This window comes from Mesoplodon mirus (genome assembly GCF_964341445.2).
Source record: "Mesoplodon mirus genome assembly, chromosome: 9".
Lineage (NCBI taxonomy): Eukaryota > Metazoa > Chordata > Mammalia > Artiodactyla > Ziphiidae > Mesoplodon > Mesoplodon mirus.
Window position 1 is genome coordinate 97,831,246 of NC_138985.1, and position 26,531 is coordinate 97,857,776.

Consider the following 26,531-nt stretch of genomic DNA (forward strand, 5'->3'; position numbering starts at 1 on the left):
CCAGTGAGGGTTTATGAAGAAGCACCTCAGGGTCCCTGGGGGCCCTGCCTGGTAAGCTCCCTGTCTCCATCCAAGGCGGGTAGAACACGATGAGCCCCTCCACTCTGACAACGCTCCCCAAGGCCCAGGAATAATCTGAGGGATTCACCGAAGACAGAACACATGGGCACAAAGAGCAGCCTTGGTGGCTTTGAAGGTTCCTCTGAAAAGGCTCCCGGGCCTGAAGCCCGACAGAGCAGGGGGTCAGCGGGCAGATCACTCCCAGCACGTGACCTGGGAGTTCAGGAGCCGAAGACACCGGGTCCCTGGTCAGGAGAAGAAGGTGAACAGGACTGAACGGTTCCACATCCACGTGAATGCTGCATCCCCTCACCTCTCGCCGCTGGCCCAGAACAGATACAAGCACAACTCATGCACTGGGGAACTTTGTGTATTTTTCAGCACCTATATATTGAAAACCTGTACAGCACGTGATTGCCTCATCCTATGCCTGTCAAAAGCCATACTGAATACAGCAGCAGAAACACGGACTCTAGTGTGATGTCTTGTCCTTGGTGTCTCCTTTGGGTTCCTGTCCCACTCTTGCTTTCCAACTGTCCAGGGACCAAGGCCGAGGCCACCAAGTGGAAGAAAGGTGGCAGCTCAGGGGGAGGAGGCCTGACTGGTCAGGAGGCTTCCCAGTCTGTACGCTGAGCCTCAGGCTCCTAGACAGAGCCCAGCACTGTGGCAGGATGTCTGGTTCAGGGCTGGACGAGCAAGGGCTCACAGCTGATCGACTGCCTCGCGATGGAGGCTGTTTTTGAAATAGGCTTCGTCCTTAGGGAGGCCGAACAGTAGGAATTCTGCTAAGTATACTTAGCAGTCATACTTGTTTTTCTTTAAACATTATTAAGTTGACTCTTTGGTTCCAGTAAGTTGACCACCACAGCCTCATCTCCCTGGAACCAGGTAACTCAACACAACAGACTGTGAGGATCCCAGACCCTCTGAGCGAGGAGAGAGCACAGTGCAGTGAGGATTTCTAACGGGAGCTCATTCCGATTCCTCACTTCCCAAGGTGAATCTGCGCAGCCCAGAGAGGCGCAAAGCTGCGAGCAGAAGCCGTGACAGTCTGAGGGCAGCGCCCAGGCCAAGAGGGAAACCCTGCTTCCTTCAGCCACTCTGGGCAGAAAGTCCCGGAAGTTTGTCCCTTAGCTGAAAAATATCTCTCTGACGTATTTTAGCGCGTCCTGGTCCTCCTCGAGGCCACTGCCGCAGGCCGAGTCAGAACCCGCAGGCCCAGGAGGAGGGCCGTCTTCCCCACAGTCCTCATCCTCGCTGTCCTCACTTCTGCTCCCGCGGGGACTCGGGGACGACGGCGCTGAGCTGGCCGGGGACTGCTCTGGCTTATCAGCGCCTGCCAGAGGCAGCTGTTCCAACGGCTTTTCCTGTTTTCGGCCCTGCTGAGTAGAAGCAATGGCAGGCAAAACAGACGGGGTTTTACTTCCCTAACGTGCTGGTTTATCTGTCAGTGACGCAGAATATGCCCAGAAGCAACTGTGAAGCCAGCACGGGAGGAGTCAGGCCCCGCCCCCAAATCACAGGTGGCCCCTCCCTCCCTTCACCCGACCCCTCCCCTCCCCGCCACCCCTTCTCAGATGGCGCAGAAGTAGAGACCAGCTTGGGAGAGCAGCGGCAGGGGCCTGAGGAACAGCGCCGCAGGAAAGAAAACTAGAAATAAATGTACGTGGAAAGGCAGGGTGACAGAATGCAAGGAGCGCAGGAGACGAACCCTGAGTGTGGGCCTTAGCCTCTCCCTACTGGCACCAAATCACTTATTGTAACTAATGATAATATCTATCAGCAGGTTATTGCAAGGAATAAATGCGATAGGAATATATAGAAGTCCCTGAGCAACTATCAGGTACTATCAAGTACTATCAACTATCAAGTACAACTCTAAAGTGGGGCAGTTATCATTCGCTTCCGGAAGCCAAGACACTCAGCGGCGTGGTGCTCCGTACGGTGCTCAGAAGTCACCTCGCCCGACTGAGACCCTCCAGAGGACATGAGCAGTTAACGACTTCTGTCCCGTCCACACGCCACCAGCACAGAGTCGCCCAAACAGAGAGGGCTGCCCTCCCTCGCACAGCTGCGCCCTCCCAGGTCTCCAGCCCCAAGCGGGTGCCCACCAACCAGGGAGTGGGCTGCGGATGAGCGGGCTCCTGGCCACCCCAGCAGGCAGGGCGCCTCTTTTATTAGCATGAACCAGGCCCTGGTCTAGTTTCTGCCCACCAAGAGTTTCTGGTCATAAGAAAAGACACAGCTGACTTTACCTCAATCAGGATCCCCAGAGCAACATCTACGATTTCAGCTTCATTCATGCAGTACACAGTCCTCGTGGCAGGAAGTCTGAAAGAAAAGCACAAAGCTAGAGATGGCACGGAATCACCAGGAGGAATGAGAGCAAGAGCTGCGTCTCAGGGCCTGCCCCCCAGGGCTGGGAGCAGCAGCTTCCCCAGGGCACCAGTGTGGCTTCTGCATCCTTGTAACCAGTGACTGGCACAGGGGGTTCTCGGGGCAACAGTGTGGGGCTTCCCAGCCTCCACCCGCTCCCCTGAGGATCTGGAAACAGGGTATGACGGCCGGCTTCTGAGAGTCAAACTCACGCACACGGTGGATGCGAGCAGATCGAACAAGCCAAGACACAACCCACCCCCCTCCCATTGCAGTGCATGAACACAGTAAAGGAGGGCGGCACAGACCAGAAATCACGGCTGGCCAATGAAGAAAACTTAGAAAGGGAAGGGCAGAGAGGGACAGTGAGCGCCTGGGACCACGAGGGGAGAGGGCAGGGGCATCCCCTCCCTGGCAGCCCAGAAACCCCCGCCATTACCACCATTCAACTAACCCACCCCACAGCCTCTGATCTCAGGCCGGCACAGCAACCTGCAGCCTGTCCACCTGTCCCTGAAGATCTACCCGCAGGGAGACTGGACCACCTCGTCACTCATCTTGCCCAGTGGATGGTCACAATTTCTGTGGCAAGAGAAGAGGCTGGCAATTTGGACAACTGGCGTCTGAGAGCTTGGCTGGTGTGTGTGGCCCGAGAGGGGGAGCCGCTATCCGGGAGCTGACAAGTGAGGGTCTGGCGGTGGAGATTCACCAAGAGAGGCAGAAGCTGGTGCCAGTCTGGGAGGGCATGGCTCACTTCCTGTGCACCCCCCGAGAGCTGATGAGAGGTCTGTGGACTGAAACACCCCGCCTCACTGTTCTGCCAACACGGGAAGACTGGGCCCCGGCAACTGTGATGCCCCAAATCCCTCGCCCTGTCCTAACTCCCCAGGAGGACCAGAAGCCGCCCCACCTTGCTGCAGCCACTGGCGCCGTGGCTGTTCTCCTCCTCTTGGGGGTCTTCACCTGCACCGTCCTCTTGTCAGCCACCTGGGCTGTCATCCATGCGGGAAGCACCCTTTTTTTATTCTCAGAGTTTAAGTCTTCCATCTCCCTCTTCCTCTCATGACGAGGAACCAGGGCCCAAGCTTAATGACTTCAGGACAGCAAATCCCACTTTCTCATCACACCAGGAACTATAGGTCTGTTTGTCCTGAATGGGAGTCCAGCTTTAATTCCTACAAAGAAGAACAAAGACCAGTGAATTCTAATAAGCGAGAATACTCCCAGGCATCAGCCGAAATTACTGGTCAGGGCAGGGCCCAGGAGACGCAGATGTGCCGTTCACAGGGCATGAAGAGGCAGGCGAGGGGCTCAGGGAGAAGCAGCCCTCCACGCAGGGCCCAGGGTCCCCACCGGCAGCCAGGTCCAACGCCTCCAGGAGCCTCTGCACTGAGCCATTCCACACGGGAGGAGTGGGATGAACACCCTCCCAGGAGTAAAGAGAGAGGGAGGTGCCCCTGCTCCTCTCCACCCCAGAGGCTCCCGGTCCCCAGAGTGCCCAGACTATCCTACCCTTAAGACACCTCTCAAAGATCTCTCCTCTGTTTCTCCCAACCACAGACTTCTCATTCCCTCTTCTGGGAGCGGTTATAAGAAATTCCAAGGCCATTTTGATTCACAATGAGGTTTCACCGGCCAACATCCACTCCCTTACACCAAAGATACTTCTGACCGGTCAGATTTCAGCCAGCAGTAGGGTCAGGAATCCAGAAGCTGGGGCGCCGGGCTGGGGGGAGTGTCTCATCTTACTGGGCCTCTCCCCACCCGCACAGGATTCCACCTCAGCCCCTCCTCCTAAAGCTCAGCCCCGACCCTGTGACTCAAAGGGTGCAGGGCTCCACCCTCCACTTAGCGGTTAAACCTGAAGGCAGCTGCGGGCGCCTTCTGCCTAAATTAAAGCGGTGCTAATACTCATTCCCACATCTAACGAGCACCACTAACCGCCCGGCACAAACACAGCGCGGCGGTCGGTGCATACATTGATTTGACCGTGAGATAGATATTCCGAAGCCTATTTTACAGATAAGGAACTGAGACTGAGCAGTATGCACAAAGTCACAAAAAAGTTTGAAATGGCCGGCCGGGACACGCGCCCGGGTCCTCCAGACTCCGCCGGCTGGGGGTGGGTGAGGGCCTGGGACGCCCCGGCGCGGCCCCGCGGGCGCATGCCTAGCCCAGAGCTCCCGATTCTCAGCCGCCGCAGCCCTCGGGGACCCCGCGCCGTCCTGGCGCGACCAGACCGGTGCCGACCTGCAGGAGGAGGGCGAGGGGGGACGCGTGACAACCACGCAGGGCCTCACCGGCAACAGCGCCGCCCGCGTTCCCGGCGCTCCTCCAGCAGTGCTTCCTGCCTCCGGGCCTGCGCCCCCTTCTTGGCTTCCGGGGCGGGTCCGGGAGTCTGACTCTGGGCGATAGTAGGCACCGCGCGCACCGTGACGCTTCCCCCGGCTCGGCCGCGTCCCCGCACTTCCGGCTTCCGGCCGCCCGCGGGAGCGGAGGCCCGGGCGCGCCCCCTGTCGGCAGATCGCGTTGTCTGCGCCCTCGGCGGTAGAGCCCTGACTCCCCAGCTGATGGGAGATGCCAGCCCCGCTGTCCCGGGTCCTGACAGTCTCTCCTTGACCACATCCAGGTCAGGCTCCTCTGAACTCTTCTCAACTAGGCCCTGCCTTTTGGACTTCCGTGTGCATCTCCAAATTGTCCGTTTTTAGCAAGAATACTGCTAAGTTGATTTAACCAAAGTCCACCCATCCCCCGCGTCTGATCCTCACCCGCCACCATCTTCCAGGTGGTGTCTAATCACCCGGCCGCCCTCAGCAAGAATCCTGTTAGGTCAATTTAGCCAGAATCGCCTCTTACCCCTTATGTTTCCTGTTAATAATCATCCATCCACCGACCCCCCACCCTGCCACTTTTCCTTGTATTGGGAGTTGAGCCCAACTTTTCCCCCACTGTAAAACCCTACTGAGTAGCCCCCTCAAATAAAGTTTGCCTTGTCTTTAACAAGTGTCATAAATAATTTTTAACAATATTTTTTCTTTAACAGTCCCCAAACGTGGCTCCATTTGAGGCTTGCTGGGTAGACTCTGTTAAAGTGTCAATTCCCAGCCCTCGCCCCCCACCAGAAATTAGGGGGAGGGGAGGAGGGGATCTGCATTTTTGAAAGCTCTGCTGGGGAACGGCAGAGGCGGAGTGCTCCCTGCTGGAGGCATGCACTCCCAGGCAAGGGGGTGCAAGGTGAGCACCCCGGGTACAGGAAGGGAAATTAAAGATTCTGTTTACATTTCAAATTGGCCAGAGCTGTTCTCTCTGTGAACAGGGCTGCTCCACAAGGCTGCCCAGATGTCCTCACTGCTTTGCTTTCAGCCTGGTGCTGAGCACCGCAGTTTACACGTGGAGTTAGCATCTAGTTTAACTTAAAATCACACAGGTTGAAGTAGCTTAAAAGACACGCACAAAGAACCACCCAGGTGGCACACATCACTAAAAACACAAGCACAAGTGCACAAGGTGAAACTTCTATCACATTTTGAGGCAAAAGGATGATCAGAACCAACCATCTACCCCCCAAAATGCAAAATTATCAAGACAGCCACTTGAAATGTGACTTACAACAAATCAGCTAATAATAGAATAATTACTCTCCATATGCTACAGGTGCAGGATAGGGGCGTGTGGTCCAGAGTTTGGAGAATCCAGAGCCAGGAGTTCTCACAACTGTGTGTGCCTTTGTATTCTGCAAAGCACTTTCACCCCATACTAATCCTCAATCCTAGGGAAGTAGGCTGGTCCAGGAAACTTTAAATCAATCAAGGCTTAAGGAGTAAATCAATGAGTTCAAGTCACAAAACCAACCTGCTGTGCATTGGGGTAATTTAGCTGCGAGGTGAACCTGGGCTCTGCCTCCAGCCTCTTCAGGAGTCCAACCCTTCCAGGCAGGACTTGCTTCTCCTCTGATTCCCTAAAGGTTCCAAAATCACCGACCTCTAGGGTCCTCCGCTCCCACAGTCTGTGAGCCAGGACAAATCCAAGTCTAATGGGTGGAGATGCATCATTTTGTTTTAATAAAGGAACAGAGAACACTTGCCATTACGAGAACCACTCCCTCCACCTTTTTCTCAAAAACCTCCCATAGCCAGCCGAAAAATGGGGTCTGAGGAGCAGGAAACCCATCTGCATAAAAAACTTTCTGTGTGAAAGGCCAAATAGGGATGAGAAACCCCATCTGTGGGATTTGAATGGATGGGAATCAGCTCCTGAAGCTTTTTTTTTTTTTTTTTTTTTTTGCGGTATGCGGACCTCTCACTGTTGTGGTCTCTCCCGTTGCGGAGCACAGGCTCCAGACGCACAGGCTCAGCGGCCATGGCTCACGGGCCCAGCTGCTCCGCGGCATGTGGGATCTTCCCGGACCGGGGCAGGAACCTGTGTCCCCTGCATCGGCAGGCGGACTCTCAACCACTGCGCCACCAGGGAAGCCCTCCTGAAGCATTTTGAATGCTGAGTTCAGGGAGTCTGAGGTCTTGGAGCAGAAGCAGGCAAGCGCAGACAGGTCCCAACGACGAGGGGAATGCACCTCACTGTTCTCCTGCAGCCCAGCCCAGAGCCAGGGCTACACCTGCGCAGGCTTGGGGGCCTGTGGCTGGACTGGCTTGATGGTTTTCATCTAGTTGCCCTTGCCCAAGCTAGTGGAGGAGTCTTGCTGGCATTCTCAGGTAGATGTCAAGCAGGTATTGTGAAGGAGAGGTGAATTTTTTTTTTTTTTTTTTTTTTTTTTGTCTGTGTTGGCTCTTCATTGCTGTGCATGGGCTTTCTCTAGTTGTGGCGAGCCGGGGCTACTCTTTGTTGTGGTGCGCGGGCTTCTCATTGTGGTGGTTTCTGTCGCAGAGCACGGGCTGTAAGTGCGCGGGCTTTGGTAGTTGTGGTTTGCAGGCTCTAGAGCGCAGGCTCAGTAGTTGTGGCACACAGGCTTAGTTGCTCCGCGGCATGTGGGATCTTCCTAGAGGTCAAGACAAGAGCTTGAACTGGGTGTCCCCGGCATTGGCAGGCAGATTCTTAACCACTGCGCCACCAGGGGAGTCCCTGCATTTAAGTTTTGACATGAGTTATCAGAGGATGAGAGCTCATCTTGGAGGGGCGAGGAGGTGGGATGGGAGGAACACCAGGATGAATGCATGCTGACAAGCACTCAGGATGGGGTGGAGGTCAGAGAGAGGCCAGGAGGGGACAGGGTGGCCCGCTGCACATATCGTACTTGCTAATTTCAAAAGGTCAGAGGTTAATGGTGTTTTGGTTTTGTGTTTTTAGGCAGCTTCAAAGTGATGCGGAAGCCCCACCTCAATCCCTCCTGGTGGAGCCTCAGTCATATCAGCTATGAGCCAAGCTCAAAACAAGAGGGAGACAGGTATCCAACCCAGAGCATAAAGGAAATGAGAGAAGAGACAGCTCTTCACGTGTTTTCTACAAACCTTAAAGACATTTCAGCAAACTGTGGAGACCCTATTGAGAGGAGAGAATGGGCAATAAGACAGAAACTTCGAGATGGAGAGAGAAAAAGCTAAACAATGAATTCTCTCACTCAAATGAAACACATGACCACTTTTTAAATGTCCTACAGAATCACTGGGAGAGATCATTAAGGTTGCTACTTCAACGCAGAAGATGGGAAAAATTATAAATGGAAGTCTTGAGTTTGCTCATTTGAAGGAGGATTACCATGTGGAAATGGGTAACAATGTGTAAGTAACTACTTATCACTAAGTCTCTGGTGTTATCTCATAATTGAGCCACATAAACACCTCCCTGCTTTCCTCCCAACTCCCAGCAGATCAGAGCCAAAGCTTTAGTACCAATCTCTTCATGATTTTCCAAAAGTAGGTAACTGGGAGCACTCCCACACCAGACCTGCACCCAGGATCTAGGCTGGAGCCTCTGCAACAACTATTCTGAGCAGCTTGGTGACAAACTGCCCCTGTCAAGTGTCAAGAGCCCGAGGTCCAGGCCTGAAATCCCACCGCCTCAGGTGGAAATGCAAGCGGGAGAACGGAGTCATTTTCTTGTTCCTCTCCACCCTGCGAGGGCATCTGCCTCTTCAAGGTCCCACCCCAGCCAGGGAGTAAAGGGCCAGGCTGTGGACACACGCAGATGGCGTGAACCCTAGGTTCCAGGCCGGCACCTGGCCGACTTGCTCCTGTCCTCTGGCCACTCACCAGCAGAGGGCGCTGGTGGCCGGCTTTGTTCAAACTTGGGGAAGTGAAGTTGAAAGAATGGGAGGAACCACAATGACAGGTCCTGGGAAACCACAGCCACCCAGATGGAGAGGGGCAGATGCCTCAGACCCTGCACTTGTCCTAACAAAAGCTGCCAACTCTCGGAAAAGTAGACACCATGGCCTCCGTGACATGAGCCCAAAGAAACGGGAACGGCACAAACCTTGGTTAGCCAACGGAGCAGTAGAGAGAGGACGTCCTACTTCCGTGGCAAAGCAACAAGCAAACCTCCAATAAAGGTCAGCCCCATGGCTGGTGAGGTAAGAGCTGGGGCGTGGGGCCAAAGCTCACAATGACCATCGCCAGGGCAAAGGGTGAAGGGAGATGCTCTGCTGCACGCATACATTCCAGAAAGAGACACCAGGTGACCACAAGAACATTCTTTTTTTAAAAAAGAAAACTGATTGAATATATACAAAATACTTTCAATCTCTTCTAGGCCAACAGAGAAGCCATCACAATGTTTCTCCTGCTTCCTGAGCTTTCCTCCCACCATCTGGAGCCTGCTCCTGGCAGAGGCCAGCATGCCGATGTCTGGGGAACACGTGCCACAGTTCTACATGGCTCCCGTTCTCGTCAGGCGGCTGGACAGTGCCCGAGCCCCCTGGGCAGTCTCTCCCTGAAGACTCCCCACCCTGGCAGGGAGCCGGAAGGGGAGCGCCCCGTCTTCCTGAGCTGTCTCTGCCTGTCTCCCAGGATAATACTGCTTCCGTGGGTGGCCCCTGGGGCGGGCCCCATCAGACTTTATGGGCCAGGAGGGTGGTCAGCTTGATCTTGCCGTCCATGGAGGCAGTGAGGCAGGTCCCGCAGTCCACGGCTGTGCTCCAGTCCACGGTGACCACAGGGGCGCGGTGGCCGCCCAGGCTCAAACAGCTCTCCAGAACCTTCTCCTCCCCGCCCAGCTGCAAGGGGACAGGAGAGACGAGGTTGCATCATCAGGCACTGCTCACAAACACATCCACTTTATGCACTTTCGGTGGCCAAGCTGCCTCGGGCCTGGGGGCTGCCACCCCAAGCGGAGAACATGCCCGGGCACACAGGTCCCCCCTTTCCAGAAAGTCTCAGGTTCGTTGCTTGGACCACGAAATATCTTCACTTTCCCAACTACAGTTACTCCTTCAGCTGAAGTGGAAAATAAGTCCCTAATATGCTCTGAAAGAAACAATCTTCCCTGCCACCTTTAACCTGCTATGAGCCATGTCTCCTGCTCATGCCTGGTGTTCTCTTCCAGCACCATCTACCGCTCCCAGCCTCATATCATGTATCTGCCTCTCTCTTTTACATTTGCTTCCCCCAGGGAACACCAGCGGCAGGAGGGCAGGAGGGCAGGAGGGCAGGGTCTTGGTGATTCCCTGCCGTGCGGCCAGCACACACCCAGAGAGCAGTGCTGGCACCGGAGGCCCTGGGTCAGGGCACAAACACAGCTCTCCTCTGTGCTACCAGCACCTGTGGTCCGGGACTCATGTGCACAGGTGTGAGGGGTCAGAAGGTAATAAGGAAGGGAAACCGGGAGCAGGCTATCAATCCAGCTGCATGTAACATCCATGAGCAAGAGAGGAAGTATTCAGCCTTCACGGAGAAAACGTCTTTAACAATCATGAATTGCTTATAGATTGTAAAAATGGGACCTGAAGGTCATTATAGTCCTTAAATAATTAGACCCCATTTTTGACATTTTTTAAATGACAGAGGAACATCTTTCAACCCGTTAACTGGTTATAGGGAAAGTCTGACTGCAAACCATATGAACTGATCAGAACAAATGATAAAGCCTGCACGATCAAAAATAAAATAATATACACACATACATACACAACACACAATCATACAGAGAGCAAAGGAGAGCCCACCTGAAACTCAACTAAATCTAAATAATAAAATAAAATTAGGCTTGTAAACAGAAAACTTTTTACAATATCTCCTGATAGCAATTACAAGAAATTAGGGAGCTTTATATGAAACCATCACACTGTACACCTTAAATATATACACTTTTTGCCAACTGTAACTCAATAAAACTTTTAAAAGATTTTCAAATGTATATATTTAAATAAGTAAGTAAAAATAAAGTGTGGAACTAATTTTTAAGGAGAGGGCAAGAGCCACCCAAATCATCACCATCTGCGCAAAAGAGGAGCCTGGGTGACAGTAAACCCAGGCTTCCCGGTGCCACACTCAAGGTCAACAGTCCAGAAGCCTCCTTACTTCCAACTTCAGCAGCCCCCTTCCCCCTCGCCCCACCGTGTGCCCTTGCTCCCCTCTGCCCTGTGGAGCCCCAAAGCCTGCCTTCCTCCACATCCTCCCAACTCCTCCTCCTCCAAAGGCCTCAAATCCACAGACAGCCCCCCTGCCCAGTCCTCCCTGAGGACTCGGCCCCCACCCGGCTTCCTCCCCTGGGGGCCCTCAGCTCTGTACTGTCGTCACTCTTGGTGCTCGCGTCTCGTTCTAACTTGAGCATGAGCCCCAGGAGAGAGGGGCCACGCTCTCCGTCTCCTGTGTGCACTGCCCAGGGCCAAGGACACGCCCGCAGGCAGCTGCTGTCCAGAGCACCAGCTGCCCGCCGGCTGTGAGCCACGCGAGGCGAGCTCAGGGAGCCCCAGAGAAAGAGCATCCCACTCCATGACTCTACCTGCAGACAAAACACCGCCAGGCAGAGAGCTAACACTGAGGCTTAGAACTGAATCCACGTGGCGACGCGGAACCAGACCATGCGCTTATTTAGGCCACGACACAAATCCTCATCCCTAGTCTATTTGGTAGCGCTAGTAAAATAGGAGAGATTTATAATTTCGTTCAATCATACATCCAAAAAAAAGTACATGAACCAGAGAGGCTGTGACATGAGAATTAAAATAAGCAGATAAACTGAGTGGACAGCTAACATCCCGTGTGACAAACCACACCCCCCGGATTTCTGTCCCAGCCACGGATTGTAACGTCCTTGACCCACAGGACCTCCCATAAGCAATAAACCTACACCAGATTAGAGCACCTGGAACAGACCACCTAGGCACCCTCCTGTTTGGGGTATGTCCCCCCAAACCAACCTACAGCCCTTCTCCCTAGCTCTTGAGGTTTTCTATAGTTGGTATTATTCCCAAGGAGGGAGGCAGAAAAGGGAGAGTCTCGTCCAAGGACAGTGACGGGTGAGCAGAGAGGACGGACATGCCACACTCGTGCCCACTCCCGCCTGCTCCCTCGAGCCGGCCTGCAGCCGGGAGGCCCAGGCGCTGTCCACCCCGGGTCAAAGGCTTCTCCACGGCCATCGGTGAGGGACAGAGATTGGGACAGAGACAGGGACAGAGGCTCGAACTCAACCGGGCCCAGACCTCCGAGGAGGAACCTCCCTGCCACCGCCCGCCAGGTACCTTGTAGATGACGCCCCCTGTGGCAGAGCATGTCAGCATGTAATTCCCTTCCGAGTCAAAGGCAAAGAGTCGGCCCCGGGGGACCTGGACCTGCTTGTAGCCGCTGTAACCCGACAGCACGAAGGGGCCGGTGGCGTCAGTGGGGAGGCCGTACTCGGACACCTTCAGGCCGCTCTTGTGGATGTTCCACTGGATGAACTGCAACCGCAAAGCACAAGCACGGCACTCTCAGTGGGCCGGCAACAGAGCCCAGGTCCGGGGGGAGGAGAGAGGACAGGCCCCAGGAAAGAGGAGGTGGGTCCACAGGCCCCGGGAAAGGTAGTGAGATGACCACCCAGTCCCGACTCTTCCCAACACAATTTAAGCATTTTCTTAAGGGAAGAAAATCTAGAAAGAGTCAGCCACTTCATGTCAAAGCCTGAACTTTCTCTCTGGCCTGACTCCAGGAAAGGGAAACGGCAGGCAACAGCCTTCGCCTGGATTCCCATCTCTCAAGCAAGGGCAGTGCTCCAGTGATTGTTATTATTACTGTTGTCGTTGTTTTCATTATTAATATTACTGTCGGGGTTAGAACCCAACTAGATTTTTCTTAAAACTAGGACAAGTTCCAAGTACACTTCCAGTTTCTCAGCAGTGCCATCAATGCAACACGAGCAACGAGGCATAAGCTGAGCTTCACGCTTTGTAGTGCAAACAGCCCTTTAGCCCACCCAAGGGACAGGCTACCGGGCTGTGACCACCGCTTAACTGAGAATCCTACTCAAATAAATAGGAAGTAGAGCTTTGATTTAAAAACCCCTTGTCATAGTTTTCAAATGAAGCATTCATTTTGTAATTACTGTCTTCATTGGATAATACAGGTGGACAGTATACAATCCAAAAGGTACAGGAGGGAACCATGAAAAGCTAGTCTTTCTCCCAGCTCTGCCTGCCCCAGCTCCCTTTCCAAGGATCCTAATGAATCTTTCCAGGGAGAATCTAAAGGGGGCACTTATTTTTACTTTTTTCCCCAGCTTCCTTTTTACATTTCTTGACTCTGTTTGGGCGAAACTGTCTGCAGCCCCCAGCCCCAGCAAGCTCTACATATCCATGCTGTGACCACCCAATGACCAAGCTCACTGAAGTACGTCCTGGCACCCCTGGGAGCCCACTGAGTCAGGTGGGTCAGGGAGATGAGTCTTTTTTGCTACAACCAGGAGGAAGGATGTAGGTCTTCCCCTTTCATAAGAGCAGTCAACTCCCACTGAACTCATTGAAACCCCACAAAGACCCTGTGAGACTGGTTACTATTTTCACCTCTGTTTTACAGATGACAAAACGGAGGCAGAGGCCCAAGGTCACAGAGCTCGTAAAAAGTATGGTCGGGATTGGAACCCAGCCCGTCATGCTATTCTGGTGCTCTCTAGAATCTCCGATGCCGAAGCCAGAGGAAGGGAGCTTCCTGACCCAAATCCCTTCCCACCTACCTTCCCGTCCTCGCCGATGCTGTACACGGTGTTCTCATCGTAGCTGAACTCCACAGAGCAGACCTCCCCGCAGTGGGCCTTCCAGCTCATAGCACACTCGTGCTGCTGCATATCTGAGGCAACGAGAGGCCACTAGGATTCCCGCCCAGGCCCTGGGGAGACATCTGCCCGCAGCAGGAGGTACCTCTCACCCTCCCTCTGCCCCGACAGGAGTCACAGAGCTGACCCCTGGTGAAGAGTGGGCACCGGGAGCTTCATTTTACCAGTTCTCTCCTCCACTGCGCCTAGTCTTCTGCTAACCAATCTTAAATGGAAGCTTCTTTCACTGGGTCAAAAGTCAGGTTCAGGAATCCCTGGGTGGAGCCTGAGCTCATCTGGGGAGCCTGTAAGTCTAGGAGGACACATTAAGTCCTTCCTGGGAGGGCGCTGTAACTTCCCACCAGGGAGCCCCGGAAATCAGTTAAAGATACAGTCCCCAGGGCCTCCCCAGACCCTCTGACTCTGGTCTCCTGAAACAGGCCTGGTGAGAAGAGCTTTAAACAGCATGCCAATGACTCTGACGCACACCGTTCTACCGCTCTCACGGGGACAATGAAGTGGTCACACCAAGAGGACAGGATGGCATTACTCTCTCGTATCCTCTTGGATCTCACTTGGGCCATGAGGACTCAGATCCAACTGCTCAGGACTGGAGGACGGCTAAGCTCCACCCCCCCACCCCACACCCCCGTGTCCACGGACATGGACCACGTGCAAGGTAATTAGGGGGTCCTGAAAACAGCAGACTCTGACCAAGTTAAGTTCTATTACAAGCATCTTGAACTGGGGGTTTGCAATAGCCTCTAGTCCAGCTGACAAAAATCCAACTCTCTTCCCTGGGGCATTTGAGGAGGGGACCAGGATGGCGTGAGCACGCTTGCCTACCGAACAGCCGGATGACACCATCAGCTGCCCCCGTGACCAACAGGTTGCCATTGTGATTGAAGGCTGTGCAGTTGATGGCGATGGGCTCCGGATCCAGCGAGAACTGGAGCTAGAAAAGGGACAAACTAAACTTTAAAATGTAAGACGGTAATAAACCAAATTTCAGGACAGGTTCTGTTTGAAAGGGGGAAGGAGATCAAGATTGAGGAAGGGCACACCAGGGCATAAAAAGTGTCGGTAATGTCCCACTTTTAAACCGTGATGGTAGGAAGGTGCTCATTTTACGGTTCTTCTCGTTATTCCGTACACCTATGATTTCAATATTCTCTTCTATGTATTCAATATTTAACGAAAAGTTGAAAAATAGCAAGTGAACATAAAATTACAAATCACGACAAGTTCTTAGCACAAACTAACAAGATTAAAAAGGACCTAACCAGACTGGGTGGGTATAAACGGGAGCACCTACGAGACACTGGAGGACAGATGTCAGCCGGATGGAGTGGGGTAGGAACGCTCTCGAGAGGGGCAGCATGCAGGGAGGGCCAGACCAGGCAGGGCTCCAGGGGGTGTGGATGGGAAACCCGGAGGAGCGGGAATGGGCAGGACGTGCCTCCATGTCTGCCCATCCCCCAGGCGCAGTGTGGCAGGCGGGCGCCATGGGGGCGCTGTCCAGCTGAGGGGTGCTAGCGGGCATGTCCCCGGAAACGGAGAGAAGTGTTCAGACTGGAAACAGGTTTTGGAGGTGGAACTGACAATGTCTGCTCCTGGACTGACTTCAGGGTGAGGGAGAAGGCTGGCTCCAGAAAGGCACCTGGCTTCTCAGTGGGACGCATCTGCCAGGACGAGGGAGCTAGAGAGCGAGAACTGACATGGCAGGGTGGTCCTGACTGGCTGGAGAGACCTGCGAGGCTTCCAACTGGGAACAGGAAGGCGCAGAAAGGCACAAAGAGAACTCGGGACCCAGCCACCAACAAGACAGGGACACTTCAAGTGTCCAGTACCAGCAGGAAACACACTGCTGCACGTAAGGGCCTGACCGAAACTGATTCTCCCAAGAAACACCACTGCCTTTTAAACAGGTGAGTGTAAACAGCACTGAAGCCCTCAGGATTCAGGGTCACAGCCGTAAGCATCTGCTGCTGTTCTGGGTGGGAAGGCATCACCCCCTCCTGGGGAAGGTGAGCCTCAGGCCCTGTGAGCAAGCTTTCTCAAGACTGTCATTTCTTAAGAATACACATGTGTCCTCACTGCTTCTAGCTGCTGCTGCAATTTTTATGCAATTGTAAGTTAAGAGGCAGTCAGAAGGGGACTCTAGTTGTCTCCTGAAAAATAAACCACTTGAATGCAGAATACTAAGTGAAAGAGGCCAATCTGAAAAGGCTGTCTGATTCCAGCCATATGATAATCTGGAAAAAGCAAAACTATGGAGACAGTGTAAAGATCCACGGTTGCCAGGGGCTGGGGGCAGGGGAGAAGACTACATGAAGCACAGGGCAATTTCAGGGCAGTGGAAATACCCTCTGTGACACTGTAATGGTGGCTACGTGGCATTACACATCTGTCCCAACCCTTAGAACATACACCACTAAGACTGAACCCTGATATAACCATGGGCTTTGGGTGATTATGATGGTCAGTGTAGGTGCATCAGCTATAACAAATGTGCCCCTCTGGTGGGGGATGCTGACAGCAGGAGAGGCTGTGCGTGTGTGGGCAGGGGGTATATGGGGGATCCCTGAAACTTCCTCTCAATTCTACTGTGAGCCTAAAACTGCTCCAATAAAAGAAAAAAAACTTTAAATATTAAAAAAAATTAAATTAAAAAATTTTAAATAAGCCAAAAGGCCCCGATAAGAGGCTGTGTGTGAATTCTAAATTTGTGGCATGATGCTGAACGACTTCAGTTGCTGGCAATCTGCCCCACTGGAGTATTACTACTTTTCAACACTTAAATGTTGAAACCTCCTCACAAATCAAAATCTTGACGAGCCCAAAGCAAAGAGGGAAGAGACCTCAGAAACAGAGGGCAGCACAGGCTGTGTGCCTGCCCCGGAGTGTGACCAGCCCCAGGGAGACCACGGGGCAGGCCCGCACCTGCTGCTTCATGGTTTTCGTGTCCCACAGCAGTAGCTTGCCAGGAACCTGGTTAGTGCCCTTGCTGCCGATGTCTGGTGCAGACAAGTCCACCTGGGCAGCAAGGCTCGGAGCTGCAGCTGAACAGACGAAAGAGGCCCCGCTGGGGCTACACGCGAGAGACAGGATCCTGCAACACACGTGGGGCTGGGTCAGTGCTCCGCCCGTCCACAGAGGGATGGGGAGCGGGGCTCGGAGGCTCGGCCAAGGCCAAGGTAGGCCCGCGGAGCACAGCAGTTGAGGGAGTGGCCTCCAGCGCACCTGGGCATATCATCGTTGATGCTGATTTCACAGAGGTTCTTCTTGGCTTCCGTGTCATAGAGGCGCACCGTCCCCACACCGCTGCCCAGCAGGAGCTGGAAGGAGAGGGGGAGGGAGAAGCAAATGACAGCTCTGGGTCAGGCCCGCTCAGGGAGGCCCACTGAGGGGCCAGGCCCACCCCTGTGCAGTGGGCCAGGCTGTGGGGTGAGGCCCGCCTCCACTTCTCCAGCTAGTTCAGGGGAAAAACCCGGCTACAAAGGACCTCATTTAAAACTTAAAGACATCACAGGTGACCTTGAACAGAAGCAAAACCACAAAAGGAATGTGTGGAATAGAAGCTCTATTGCTACCTCAGGTAGAGCTGGAAATGAGACCCTCTGCTCACCCCATCTTCCAGTTTAAATCCCAGCTGTCCCAGTCCTGCCCTCTGGCTCCGGATCCACCACCACCTCCCTGGGCAGCGGCCCCAGCTGGTCACTGGGCTGGGTGACAGCCCCATCTGTGCATCCTGGGGACAGCTCTGGCTCTGGGCCTACAAAGGCCTCCAGAAAAAAACAGAGGAGGCTATCCTTGTGATTTATTTGGTGAAAACTTCAAAGACAATAACGAGGACCGCCAGAAAAAAGCACCAGAAGCAGATCTGGGGGTGTCCCCCAGGAATATTCCCTAGAATATGGCCTCAGCATTCACCTAGCAAACTGACACTGGTACAGGGCAAGCCCCGAGATCCTAGTGCCGTAAGGATAATTCCTGCAGTTGTCAAAAATTATTAAAAAACAAGGTCTGCTCCTTGGGCTGCTGGGTATGATCCCCTCCAAAATGGAATACGGTGAAAAAAAAAAACCCACTAAAGATCAACTTTATCTCCTTAACTACAAATGCTATGTCTAATATGCTAACACCACTGTGGGAACCCCAGGATAGGACACACCCCCTCCAGCCTGGCCGGGGAGGGGGTCTCAGCAGGAGGGGGCGCAGCTGAGAACGCTCGTGGTGCGCTGTCAGAAATGTGCAGGGATGGCAGGAGCTGGTGGGGGAGAACAGGCAGGGAGCCAGTCTCTCTGCGGGAAGATGAAAAGCAAGCCAGACCACCGCATGCAGGAAGGCGGCCTCTGCCATCGAACAGGGTCCCACTGCAGCTTAATTCCAATTCCTGTTAATCCAGTAACCTCCAGATAGGAGCCTGCTGGGACAGTCCTGGATGTGTGGTCCCTGCCTTCCCAGTGAGAGAGAGAAGGGAGTGGCTTGTCTTGGAGGCCCCAACCAGTGGTGCTGGAGCCACTGGGGAGAGCCCTGGAGAGTTCTTCACTTAGACCACAGGTCCAGCAACAAGCAAGACCACTCACCAGCCTGTCCCGCTTGGTGGCCCACTCTAAAGAGAGCAGCGGCGACTTGGAAATGGAGGACGCCTTGGTCTGCATGATAGGGTTGAAGGACCACACTTTGATGACCCCGTCTACGTCTAAGCTGGCGACCCTCCTCCCCGAGCAGTCCACTCTAAGAGGAGAGAAAGGGGGACGCTGTGAGCATCCTTGCCTTAGTCCGCTGTCCTCTTCAGCGCACCCAGAGGATTGCTTTTCTGACTCTCCTGCTGAGGCTCAAATGCCCACACTCCAAGGACGGGCGTGAACTACTTCTAGAAATATTCGTTCGTTCGTCTGTCTGAGAACTACTTACAAAGCATTTATTCAATATCATGTGCTAAGCCCTGTGGGCAAGATGCACACAGCCCCACCCTCGGCACTCGTGGTCTCTAGAGACTGAGAGCCTCCTGCATCACGGATCCGGAGCCCATCACGTCCAGCAGAGCAAGGGATCACCTACCCTCTGGGCGTTACACCCCAGGATCAGGAGTGGAGAGGCTGACCCGGCCAACGGCAGCTCTCGGCAGGACCCCAGCGGCAGCTGTCCAGCCCTCCTCTGACAGTTCAGGGGTGACCACGGTCCCTCGGGGCCATCCCACCCTCCGCATCTGTTACCTCTCATCATCCCGCTTGCCACACCTTCACACGCACAGCCTGAAAACCGAGGCTTCCTGGGGAGCCCAAACCCCACGCCATCAGCCTTTCCCCCAGAAGGCCCTGGCCCCGGCCGGCCAGCCCGACACCCACCTGCAGTGCATGATGGAGGAGTGGTGCTCTCCGTACTCCTCCTGCCCCAGCACGATGAACGGCTGCTCGGGCCGGACCCCCCCACCCTCAGGGCCTGCGGCGGGAGCCCGCGCCAGGGTCTCCAGCACCTCCACGTGGAGCTCCGGGCAGGGCTCTGCCTCCGGGCCACCAGCTTCGGGCTTCTTCTCTGCACACTGCACCAAGTAAAGGGGGCACAAGTCAGCTGCGAGGGGTCTGCACCGGGCCCAGCTGGTGCAGTGTGTCTGGGGACACACTGCGAGATGTCTGGGACGCAGGCCACAGCCCTCGGGGGAGGATCCTGGTGGTCTCGGGGTCTAGAGGAAAGAGCTCTGAACTACAAGAGCCTGCTCTGCTGGCGGCCCCTTCCTAGAGGCCCTGCTCCTTCCTCTCACAGGCTCCCGGCTACAGCTGACGAGACTCGGGACACGCACCACCTTGACAGACCAGGCCAATGATAACAAGAATCAGTGAGTGAGTGAGTGCCTACTGCATTCCAGGCACTACATGAGTATGATTGACTGTCTCATTTAATGCTCCCCCCAACCATTTCTGATCCTATTATTAACCCCACTTTACAGCTCTGGAAAGTAAGACTGAAAGCAGAAGTTAAATAACTTGTCTAAGATCAAGAGCTGGCCCGGGGTAGGATGCTGATGTGAAGCCGGGTCAGTCAGAGGCAAGCGTGGCCCCTCGCCAGTGCGCTGCCATGTTAACCAGCACCTCCTCCTGGGAGAGAGGTACTGAGAGACTGGGGTGACGGGCCAGGCACAGAGATAGACCCGAGCACAGCAGCAGAGCCAGAGCTAGGCGGGGCACCAAATGGCACCCCACACACCCTGCCACCCGGGAGGGCGGCAGCCACCCATCTCTGCCTCCCTGGGACAGCAAGTGTTGGCCATCACGATTACTATCTGCTCACCCAGACATAACCCAGGCCAGGGGGCGCCAGCCAGGGCACTCTCTACCACCCGCGTGACCTAAGCACTCCTTGGGGTCCCAGAAAGAGCAGTTCTACAGCAAAAATAGAATGGAACAGAATGGGACGGGACGGGACGGGATGGAATGGGATGGAATGGGATGGGATGGAATGGAATGGAATAGAAATAGAATAGAATAGAATAGGAATAGAATAGGAATAGGAATAGAATAGGAATAGAATAGAATAAACAGAGAAACGGAACGGAACGGAACGGAACGGAACGGAACGGAACGGAATGGAATAAACAGAGAAACAGTACCTTACAGAAGTGGCTGAGCTCGGGTGCGCCTCTAATCCTACAGCACAGAAGGATTTGAGATCCGAGCCATAAGGGTCTACGCTATCGAACCAGAACCAGCACAGGGCTGCTAACGCCAAAAAATGCCTTTAAAATAGGCAAGTAGCCTCAATTAGGAGATAAATGGTCAACAAGGTGACTTAGGCAGTAAATCCCTTTCCCTTCAATCCAGAGTATTTGACCGAAACAGAAGCAGCTTATACCACCAGGAAGAGCAGACCCCAACCCATATTCACTAGTGAGAGGAGTCCCTGAGCTTGCGCAGCAAGGGCCCTGGGCCGCAGCACGACGCTGTGTGGACACGTGGCTCTCGGGGCAGCGGCTCCAGCAGGGAGTGCAGGAGAAAGTGATCCTGTGATTGAGCAAGTCTGGGAGATGCTGGGTTAAACCAAGGGCAACAGGTCTCTCTCCCACCGACTCTGAGCGCCCGTGACATGCTAACATGCACAGTTAACCTAAGGGAAGGACAGAGCATGCAAAGGGTCCCAAACCAATTATTCACAGAGCTCACCTTCTGGGAACATTTTCAGAGGCCAGCATTTTATGGCCCCTGTTTAGGGAAACACTCCATCGGGAAGAGGGATCACTGGAGAGACCCAGGTGGTTTTGGAACAAAACAACCAAAGTGCAAGCAATTAAACCCAGTTAGGCAAAACCACACTCTACACAGCAGAAGAAATCAAGAGAGGTAAGAGCAGGCCCTACACGGCCCCTCCCATTTTCCATGGGCCTCCACCACATAGCCGCGTGGTGTCCCTGCAGGCGGTCATGAGACACCAAGGCCGAGCCATACCTGCAAAGTCATGGAGAAGAGCTCCTTCCGTTCCTTGCCATGGTCCTGCAGGCGCCGCTGGCGGTGCTGTGACCAGCTGGACTCCCCAGTGGCCAGCCCGCTGAAGAGGCTCTTCCCGTCCTTGGGTGCACATGCTGGCTCCCTACCCTTGGTGCTCTGGAGGACGAGACACCAGGCTGTGAAAAGTCTCTTCCTACCTGGGCCCAGGCCATGACACCTGGGCCAGGAGGGGAACAGGGAGCAAGGAGTGGACTCTCCCCTTACTCCTGGGTAAGGTTCCTCCCTGGCCATGCTGAGAGGTAGTTAAAATGTTACTATGTCAGCCCATGAGCAAAGTCAAGGGCAAAACATAAGCAGGCTGGACCTCCTCCTTTCTGTTCCCCACTCCCCCATCCTGAGAGGACAGGTCCCCAGCACTTCTCCACCCGCCACACCTATCACCTGGAGGTAATACATATGTATCTCCTTGATCTAACTGGAACAGTTAACTTTATTTAGCTTAGCACTTACTAAGTGACAATTATGAGGCAGATCAGGCTCTACGTTGGGTGTTAGAAAGACTTACAAGCAATTATATGTTTGGGCAATACAGCAAAAAAATTATGCAAAATAAAATCACCCCTCTGGAGGGAAAAAGGAACACAGTATCCTCTTGTTTTGGGCCAAGTGCATGACTAAACCAGCCAATGTTAACAAATATTGAGGTATTTGGAAATGATTACTAGGCAACCAGAAAGTCTTAACAGAAATTGTTGGAAACTCAAGGTCTTTTGAGCAAGATAAATTGGACAAGAGAGAAATTGGCATCTTCTGGCTCCTTTTCATAGCAAGAGAGATAAAGTCAACCAAGGTTACAGCAAATGAACTCAGTAATTCCCACTCCTATAGAGACTGAAGATTCCTAATCTAGAGCTTTTTAAAAAGGAACTGCCACCTCATCACCTTCCCAAATTATCTGGCTGGTTTCTTTTTTTCCACCCTTATTCCCACAAATTGTGGTGGTCACACTCCTACCACCCCCAACACACGCTTTTTTTTTTTTTTTTTTTTTTTTTACACTCTTAGCAAAGGGATAGGATGCAAACAGCCACTCTGGTTTGAGACCAACCTCCTCACAAATCATTTGTACACAAGTCCTAAGTAAAGAGAATAAACTCAACCAAAGTGTATTTGTGGGCTTCTAGTTCTTCTACTGGTTATTTTTTATGTTAACACTAAACAACTTAAAATGATTAACATATGTTCCTTGGGACCCTGGAGTCATGTGAACAGTTAAGAAAGGAAATTTTAAAGGCTATTAGTTTACCTGGAGCCTAACTGTGGCTGACCTACACAGGATTGGTTATTTTTGGTTTTCTGACTGAGGTGACCTCCATTGGTATCTACTTGTGCTTGTAACAGATGTTTTCTCTAGAAAGAGTATTTGATTCTCTGAATTCTGACTTATTTTGGGAAAAGTAAAGTTCTTAGTTAAGATTTTTTAAAAATAACCTAAGAAGAAAACCAACAACAATAATAACATCATTACTCATTGAGCATTTACCATATGTAAGCTGCCATGCTAAGAACCTTACAAATATTCCCTTAAAGATGAGGCATTATTTTAACATGGGGAGCAGATGCTTAGAGAGGTTACACAGGGAGAACTTGTTTTACACAGGGAGAACTTGACAGAACCGGAATTTACATCCAGATCTGACAGCAGCCCCAAACTCTGAGAAACCTGAAGAAAGAAAAACCATGACGGGAGCACATGGAAGAAAGTGACACTGAATAGAAAAGATAAGAAGAAATGTCATAACCCTGGAGCAAAATAAGAACCAAGATAAGGCCCTTCTCTGGGTGCTTCCAGCCATTCTTGAAAAGTATCCCATGGTCCATGGAACACTGAATAGGCCCCACAGTTTTGGAAAGTGGAAGATGACTCCTGTTACCTTCCCAAAAGTAAGAGGTGGTCCTGAGGTAACCATGGTCCCTCACACGGTCCCGGGGTGGGTACTGGGGTCGGGGGTGGTTCACTCCCTTGGAGGAGATCCAAGGATGCCAACCTTCATTACACAAATCTATTAATTCCTCCCTATATCTACTGATCCAGAGGGCAAACTGCTCAGACTAAAGAATTCCACAGGGGAGGCTATACTTATATCAGACAAAATAGACTTTAAGCCAAAGACTGTAACAAGAGACAAAGAAGGCCATTATATAATGATAATGGGGTCACTCCAACAAAAGGATATAACATTTGTCAGGCTTCCCTGGTGGCGCAGTGGTTGAGGGTCCGCCTGCTGATGCAGGGGACACGGGTTCGTGCCCCTGTCCAGGAAGATCCCACATGCCGCGGAGCGGCTAGGCCCGTGAGCCATGGCCGCTGAGCCTGCCCACCCGGAGCCTGTGCTCTGCAACGGGAGAGGCCACAACAGTGAGAGGCCCGCGTACCGAAAAAAAAAAAAAAAAAAAAGAAGAAAGACCTCAAGTAAACAACCTAACTTTACACCTCAAGGAACTAGGAAAAGAAGAATACATGAAGCCCAAAGTTAGTAGAAGGAAGGAAATAACAATGATCAGAGTGGAAAACAATGAAATAGACTAAAAAGTCAACAGAAATGATCAGTGAAACTAAGGGCTGGTTTTCTGAAAGTTAAACAAAATAGACAAAACTTTAGCTCGATTTACCAAGAAAAAAAGAGAACTCAAATAAAATTAGAAATGAAGAATTCCAAAACACGTCTCCAAAAGCTCTAACATTTTGATAGACAAGACAAAAGAAGAACTGACAGCAGAGGCCATGTTTTCTGGACTTCAAAGGCGGCTATGGGAACTCCACAGCTAGCTATAAAAATAGTACTGAGAGGAGGAGGAAGATCAGTTTCCAGGGTTGACGGCTGTTTTCCAAAATAGTGGGATCCTGGCAAGCAAGGAAGTCTCGAACAGCCTGGCACAACTATGATTCAGGTTTCACAGATTTATCAGCCTGACCAAGAGATCTTTAAACTGGATATTTGAGAAGGAAAAGAACCCATTTAATATTGCATGCATTCCCAAAGAAAGTACACAGACCACAGGGATATCTCACCTTGGAACCAAAGGCTGGGAAGGCTGCAGAGCAGGGACAGGTACTTGGTGGCACACCTGTCTTTCCTTACTCACCTGCTACACCTGATAAGTGGTGTTTTTTTCCTTTTCCAACACGTGGTTTTAAGGGTGCTCAATTCAATTGGCCCAAACTGATGGAATAGAGAGGCTTAGGATAGACTTCAAATTCCTCTAGCTGACACAAAAGCCACTTGTAACCCTTCCCCAGCAAATACATTACAACATTAAGAGGAACAAAAGCAATGCTTCCCTGTCAAGTCAAGATGGCAAGGAAGCTGTCCAGTTTATCATTAGGTTGGGGGCTGGACAGTACTCCGAAATGAAAATTCACACAGGCAATTAACATAAGGCACTGCAATAAATTAAGAAGAACTGTCCTTATAATGATAGGGTAGTTTATACCAAAAGAGCTATAGACCTAAGTGTGACCTATCAGATCCTGCTTAGAGAGAGCTTCTCCTTAAACTATATCTAAGTTATTTACGAAAGAAGGGTAAACATCAACAAAAACAATAGTATGCTAAAAGCTGATGAATGCAGCCATCCACCAAACACCTAAATATGTTAAGCTACAAATGCATATAACTTAAGTAAATGTTCACTGTGATACAACCGGTAATTGAAAGTTTTACTTTGTTTTACGAGCAAACCTCATAAAAATCTTAACTACTGGATTCAGATAACATTCCAACAGTCCAAATTGTATTGTCATATTCTACCATAATCTACCTGTCTCCTACAGTTCAGGAGAGGTATCTTAACCTATGTTTTATCATTTGACCTTCTTGCTTCTCACTCTAGGGAAGGATCTAAATTCATTTTCGGTGGCCTGAATAGAGCTTACCAGGCAGTCATCCAAATGGAACAGAGAACGAGTTCCAGTAATTTAGGCTCACCTGAAGCAAAATGAAGACAGGCCCTAGTAACACAGAAATTACAGAATGAAAGACGGGGAAGAGGGCTCCCTTTTCCCCATCCTGCTAAGATCCCCCCAAGGGCAGCATTCTTACGGCTGATGTCACGGGAGCTATGAGGTAGTTTGATACTAATAAGAGTTACAAATACAGAAGTCTGTGGTCGCTTTGCTTTCTTTGCATTACAGCCAATTAGAGGTTATCTCTGTAATAACCATAATTCCCCCTCACAACGGACTGAGTAGTTATGGAAGGAGTGGAATTATAACTGGAGGGGAGGATGGGGTAAAACTGCAGTGGGGGAGCCTGCTGAGGAGATGCCCACAGGGGCTTCTGTCACAGAGATCCCAGAAGAGCTTAGGAATTGTGGTTTTACAGCTACTTCCATGTGTTTCTAAAATTTTGCCTCCGGGTTCATAGTGAAAGCACAGAGAGTGTGTCGCCAGAGACTCTACATCTATAATTTTATGAACTTTTCAGTGATAACAACAACAGTTACAGTGACTGATCACAAGTGGGTAAAATGCTGTGACTGAAACTTACAATGCTATGTATAAATAATATTTAAAATAGGAAAGCCTATCATTTTATGTATTGCTAATTTTTTTTATAAATTTATTTTTTATTTATTTATTTTTGGCTGTGTTGGGTCTTCTTTGCTGTGCGCGGGCTTTCTCTAGTTGCGGCAGGCGGGGGCTACTCTTTGTTGCGGTGCATGGCCTTCTCATTGCAGTGGCTTCTCTCGTTGCGGAGCGCAGGCTTCAGTAGTTGTGGCACGCAGGCTCAGTAGCTGTGGCTCGCGGGCTCTAGAGCGCAGGCTCAGTAGTTGTGGTGTACGGGTGTAGCTGCTCCGTGGCATGTGGGATCTTCCCGGACCAGGGCTCGAACCCGTGTCCCCTGCATTGGCAGGCGGATTCTCAACCACTGCGCCACCAGAGAAGTCCCTGTATTGCTAATTTAATAACACAACTCATGTTGTTTTACTTGCTTATTAAGAGTAAAAAAGAAAGAAGGCGCTCTGGCATGGTAGTAGTGAGGAAAAGACTACAAGCTAAATATGCACTAACGAAGCCACGTGGCTGATTAAAAAACCAATGTCATTTTCTATTGCGTTAAAAGCAGTATAGCATTAAAATCACAGGAAGTGATCACACAGCTAACTGCATTTGGTATTGGTAAGACAGCATCTTGAATTGTAAACTCAAATTTGGCCATCGATTGTATAGAGGAATTTAAAAATTAGAATGTCCCCCCTAGAAGAAGAGAACCAGAATGGTGAGGGGTCTAGAAATCATGCCACATGGGTAAACAGTTGGGCAGAAAGGAAGGAATGAACATAGTACTTAGCCTGGAAAAGACAGGAAGGGTTGTCCTAACCAGAAGCCTCATTCTCATAGCTCGAAGGCAAAGCTAAGATCAGTGAGTAAAAATCATAGAGGTTTCAACTAACAACTTTCAAACAGGCCAA

General features: G+C 51.8%; 2 protein-coding genes across 8 annotated transcripts in view; both read right to left on the reverse strand.

Annotated features, from left to right (window-relative positions):
• Positions 1-8: 8 nt before the first annotated feature.
• CYREN (cell cycle regulator of NHEJ) lies at positions 9-4,849 on the reverse strand. 3 transcript variants are annotated; one of them, XM_082632194.1, is made up of 4 exons: positions 4,687-4,849; positions 3,347-3,611; positions 2,316-2,391; positions 9-1,442 (listed from the first exon to the last, which is right to left on the reverse strand). In XM_082632194.1, the coding sequence occupies exons 2-4, from the start codon at positions 3,481-3,483 to the stop codon at positions 1,191-1,193; spliced, it is 465 nt and encodes a 154-aa protein (XP_082488320.1). In that variant the 5' UTR covers positions 3,484-3,611; positions 4,687-4,849; the 3' UTR covers positions 9-1,190. The 3 variants fall into 3 exon arrangements, with proteins under 3 accessions (XP_082488320.1, XP_082488319.1, XP_082488321.1); XM_082632193.1 differs by having other exon boundaries at positions 13-1,442; positions 4,737-4,849; XM_082632195.1 differs by having other exon boundaries at positions 20-1,439; positions 4,737-4,849.
• A 3,976-nt stretch (positions 4,850-8,825) lies between these two features.
• WDR91 (WD repeat domain 91) overlaps positions 8,826-26,531 on the reverse strand; it is a 46,784-nt gene continuing 29,078 nt past the window's right edge. For 3 of the 5 annotated variants that reach the window (XM_082632450.1, XM_082632449.1, XM_082632448.1), the window contains 9 exons: positions 21,057-21,212; positions 18,966-19,159; positions 18,201-18,351; positions 16,855-16,949; positions 16,555-16,723; positions 14,458-14,566; positions 13,534-13,646; positions 12,068-12,265; positions 8,826-9,601 (listed from right to left, as the gene is read on the reverse strand). In XM_082632450.1, the coding sequence (XP_082488576.1) occupies positions 9,437-9,601; positions 12,068-12,265; positions 13,534-13,646; positions 14,458-14,566; positions 16,555-16,723; positions 16,855-16,949; positions 18,201-18,351; positions 18,966-19,159; positions 21,057-21,212 (1,350 nt within the window). In that variant the 3' untranslated portion in view covers positions 8,826-9,436. The remainder of the gene's footprint in view (positions 9,602-12,067; positions 12,266-13,533; positions 13,647-14,457; positions 14,567-16,554; positions 16,724-16,854; positions 16,950-18,200; positions 18,352-18,965; positions 19,160-21,056; positions 21,213-26,531) is intronic. The other 2 variants (XM_082632447.1, XM_082632446.1) reach the window with 1 other exon arrangement.